The sequence below is a fragment of the Silurus aristotelis genome (genome assembly GCF_946808225.1).
Source record: "Silurus aristotelis genome assembly, chromosome: 7".
Classification (NCBI taxonomy): domain Eukaryota; kingdom Metazoa; phylum Chordata; class Actinopteri; order Siluriformes; family Siluridae; genus Silurus; species Silurus aristotelis.
In genome coordinates, this window is record NC_139580.1 from 6,289,344 (window position 1) to 6,294,343 (window position 5,000).

The 5,000-nt window shown below is 39.2% G+C and overlaps 1 protein-coding gene across 3 annotated transcripts in view; it reads right to left on the reverse strand.

The window, feature by feature from the left end:
• The window catches only part of LOC310729062 (protein MTSS 1-like), a 31,527-nt gene that overhangs the window by 16,926 nt on the left and 9,601 nt on the right, over positions 1 to 5,000 (reverse strand). For all 3 annotated transcript variants that reach the window (XM_083547057.1, XM_083547056.1, XM_083547055.1), the window contains exons 2-3: positions 4,972 to 5,000; positions 1,311 to 1,384 (exon numbers count right to left, since the gene is read on the reverse strand). The exon at positions 4,972 to 5,000 is cut by the window's right edge and continues 33 nt beyond it. In XM_083547057.1, the coding sequence (XP_083403183.1) occupies positions 1,311 to 1,384; positions 4,972 to 5,000 (103 nt within the window). The remainder of the gene's footprint in view (positions 1 to 1,310; positions 1,385 to 4,971) is intronic.

Below are 5,000 nucleotides of genomic sequence, written 5' to 3' on the forward strand. Positions count from 1 at the left end.
TGGTGTTTATGGTTTTAAAAAGAAATTCTAATTTCGATTCGTCTGACCACAGAACAGTTTCTCATTTTGCCTCAGTACATTTTAAATGAGCTTTGGCCCAGAGAGGATGGCAAAGTTTCTGGATCATGTTCACGCATGTCTTCTTCTTTGCATGATAGAGATTTAACCTGCAGTTGTGGATGACACTGCAAACTGTTCACACACAATGATTTCTGGAGATGTTTATGAGCCCATGCTGTGATTTCCATTACAGAATCATGACTGTTTTAAATGAGGGCCCGAAGATCACTGGTATTCGATATTGATTTTCGTCCTTGTTTCATGTGCTCATTTCTTCTGATTCTTTAAAACTTTTGATGACATTATGCACTTTAAATGATGAAATATTCAACTGTTTTGCAGAAGATTATTCTGAAATCGTTCCACAATTTGTAGACACAGTCTTTCACAGATTGGCGAATTGACCCAATCATCTTACTGACCTGATGTCAATTAACCTTATTAGCTGCTAAATGTTTTTGCAACTGTTTAATTTTAATAACATTACTTTTTCCAGACTTTTGTTGCCCCGTCCCGACTTTTTTGAGGTGTTGCAGCCATCAAGTTCGAAAATACCTTTTTTTTCTTTTTTTTTTTTTACCTTAAAATGGTACATTTCCTCACTTTTAAACATTGTTCTATTATAAATAAAATATGGGTTTATGAGATTTCCAAAACATTGCGTTCTATTTCAAATTGACATTTTACACAATGTCCCAACTTTTGTTGAATTGGGGTTGTAAATAACTCAGAACGCATGAAATAACATTAGACCCAAACACCCCCGACCACACCCCAACCCCACCCCACACACACTTAAAAAAAAAAGACATCCATAAATTGAATCATATAACAAATTCCCATAGAGATGAACGATACCATTTCAGCTTCAGGTCATGTAAAAATTATAATCGTGCGATAAACCTGGTTCCTATGACAACTCCGATAAACTTTTCGATTTATTTGATCTTCTGCCATTAAACAGGATATGAGAGTGTGATAATTGAGGCCTGAAGTCTGCTCTGAACACAAGGCTTGTAGCTCGAGTGTGTAACTAATGGTGCATTGGACGTGTCTTAACACATCGAGTTCATTCAACTGGAAACTGTATACATGTGGAACTGTTCATCTGCGTCCGTGACCTGAGAGTGGCGCAGAGCCAGTTGTGGGAAGAGACAGGAAAGGAAATGACACGTGGTGAAGTTTAGTGAGTTCAGGTGTGTGTGTGTGTGTGTGTGTGTGTGTGGGGGCGCGCGCATGTAGTTTATTACCTCTGCTGCCTGTGGCCAAGTCCGCGACCTTCTGAAAGGCATCGAGAAACGCGGCAACTGCCACCACCGTAGCCCTGAGAACGCACAACACATACTTCTGTGAACAATCTACACACGACTTCTTAAACAAATATAAACACAAATATAAACCACAGCATCAAGCACATTTCAACAACAGCTGACAGTAGTGTATATTTCTAATGTATATATTCTAAATGGACAAAGGTTTGTGGATACCTGAGCATAAGATACGTATGAGCTTTTTTAAACACCCCATGCCACAATCAGTTCCTGTTTCCTGTTATAACCTTCACTCCTTTGGATTTTTTAAGTGTTGTGGAGATTTATGGAGTTTCATTCAAGTGTGTTAGTAAAGCAATGGTGGATGAAGTACACAAAGCATGTAGTTGAGTAAAAGTAGAGATACAGTAGGTAAAATATTAGTCCAGTAAAGTAAAAATGGTCCCTTTAAACGTTTACTTGAGTAAAAGTGAAACTCATACACACAAATAAAAAGGAACGACAAAATGTAGTGGAGTAAAAAGTCAGAGATTTGACGTTGAAATGTAGTGAAGGTAAAGTAAATAATGTCTCTCCAAATGGAAACACTTGAGTAAAGTACAGACACACAAAAAAGCTACTTCATTACTGTCCACTGCTGTAGTAAAGTCAGGTACTGATAAAGTGAGGAGTCCTGGGGTGCAGTCAGCATTCACATTTATCTTATTCAAAGTTTGAGGTTAGAGCTCTATAGCAGGCCACTCAAGATCTTCCAATCCAAACTATTTAAAGCATGTCTTGCGCATCCAAAGATATCCTATATGTATGCCTCCAACTTTGTCCTTTGTCGTAGTCCCAGCCTGCCTCTGGATGGTGTTCTTTATGATTGAAAGCCACTCTGTGCAGCTGGGGATGGTTTCTCATCAATGGCCTGGGGGTTCATTAAATTATGGAGTAACACAGGAGCTTAGAGGATGGATTTGGACTGTAGTTAATGTCAACAGTCTGCTACACTGACTCAGGACTACAGTTTGCATCTGATCACCATCACTGCACCTCAACATTATTTATCTGTAATAAATGGACATTTGGTGCCACCCAGATGAGGATGTGGTTCCCTCTTGAGTCTGGTTCCTCTCAAGGTTTCTTCCTCTTGCCATCTTGGGGAGTTTTTTCTTCACCACAGTCGCCACCGGCTCGCTCATCAGGGACAAACTTACACTTATAAAGAACATCTTATTTAGTTTTATCACCACATTATCTGTGTAAAACTGCTTCGAGACAATGTTCATTGATAAAAGCGCTACACAAATAAAAATTCATTGAATTGAATTGAATTAATTACATTTTGAGGAAGAACCACAAATTGGCAGGAAAAGTCAGGTGTCCCAATACTTTCTATCGTAACAACAAAAGGGTTTTGAATAAAATGTATTTTATCTGTATCTATATTTGAAAATGTCACTATATAGCTGCAAAGGATGTTTTCCACCCAGGGAAAGTCTTCGAATCTTTCCTGGTGCTCTCAAGATGCCTGGTAACATAAGCTGATTGAACAGAAAAAGAAAGATGGCCCGGTAAGAAAAGGAGTGTTTCTAGCTGCTAGGATGTACAATCTCGTCAATAAATTTGGATTGGCAGGATTATTCCTGAAAATCTTTTTTGCCGTGGATTAAAAACATTTGGGTTTGAGATTATTATGAAAAAAGGGTTTAGAAACACATTTTAATTCACTTCATTTCCTGCTATTTATATGTTTATATGTGTTATACAACATAGACCATAGCACATTTGGTATCAGAGAACCCATTTTTTGAGCGAGCAAAAATATTGGAACATGTGACTGACAATTTCGTTGTTCAACAATCAAAAGCTCTGAAAATCTGCCCTTAGATTTTGAGATTATATATATATATATATATATATATATATATATATATATATATATATATATATATATATATATATATATACAGTATATATATGAAAAGTCTACAGGAAAAGGGCAAGTAATTTTGAATAGTTTGGCCAATGAAAGCATCAACAGCTGAATGCAAAAATGTACGAGATTGTGAAAGGCGTGACCCCAAAAAACAACATTCCTTGACCTCACTTACAACCTACACAGGGCAGGGTTGAAGGGATTACAATCCAAGTATTAAGCAATATACTTAACATCCTATACTCTGGTTTTATACACTTGTCTTGTTTATCTCAAACCCCAATGCATTCATTCACAGACTAGAAAATCCGCCGTGTTCGTCCAGTTTTGGTGATGACAAAAAGTTGTGCAATTATTGATAAGTGGATAAAGCCATCACAATCTCTCCTTTCATGCTTGTAGCACTGATTTGTAACAGTAACTCTGCCTATCACTCTAACTCCTCTATCATGACATTCCTCCGATTCCCTACAATGGCATGTGCACAGATGGTTTATTCCTCATTTACAGGACCTGTAGTCTTTTCGAAGATCACAGCCTGAAGAAGGCATGTTTTTTGAATTTCAGTCAGCGGTCCAATTCATCCCAAAGGGTATAAAGTAGTGCATGTTTATACATTCTATTTATACACAAAGGTTTGTGGACACCTGACCATCAGATTGGAATGTGCCTTTAGCAAATCATGTTCCACATTTCGTCCCCATTTGCTCTTATATTAACCTCCATACTTCGGGGAAGATGTTTCACTAGAATTTGGAGTGTGCTTGTGGATATCTGTGGAGATCCATTCAGCCAATAAAGTCAGGTACTGAAGTAGGTGAGGTGAGGAGGCATGAGGTGCAGCCATCATTCAAAATTCATCCCGAAGGTGTTAGGGATGAAGCTCTATAGCAGATCTTCCACTTCAACCCATATAAAGAATATCTTCATGAAGCCGGCTTTGTCATTCGTCATGCTGAAACAGGTTTGGGTCTCCTAGTTCAAGTGAAGAGAAAATGTCACTAAAATTATCCGATCTTCCCATATTATCCACAGGACCTACGAAGTCTTTCGAAGATCACAGCCACGTCTATTGAGTTAAGAGTGGGCGTGGCTTGGAGGCCAAACTTGGAAATGTGGGCGTGTCTTTAAGCCTGTATGTGGACTGTCGTGCTTCGACATGCTCGTTGCATGAGGCGAGGGAACAATCGTAGAAGAACTATTAATCCGGTGTGTTGTGTGTAAATAAAAAAAGGAACGGGTATAATGAATAAAGAAAGGGTCTGAAAGGAATCCTAGACGTGTTTCAACATCAATGGTGATGTGGTGGGACGCTTGTTTAAACACACACACACACACACACACACACACACACACACACACACACACACACACACACACACGGTTCTTGTGTTCAGTAATGCTGATTGCGCTGGTTAACACATTCCCAGCTGACACGAGGGGTGATCTAACTCGTGAAAGATGAGACGATGAGTGTGACACGTGAGCTCGGTGATACCGCAGCTGCCCCATTGGTGTGCTGACGGAGCGCATGTGTGTGTGTGTGTGTGTGTGTGTGTGTGTGTGTGTGTGTGTGTGTGTGTGTATGTGTGTGTGTGAGAGAGATCGGAGAGAGAGATGATAAAGAAAACAGGATTTCAACTCTGTATGGAAATTTCGATCTTGGGTTATTGTGATGTTATTAGAGTGCTTTAATGAGTGCATGCTGTGGAAGCTCACCTGAGCTGCGCCTGCAACTTTCCAGCCTT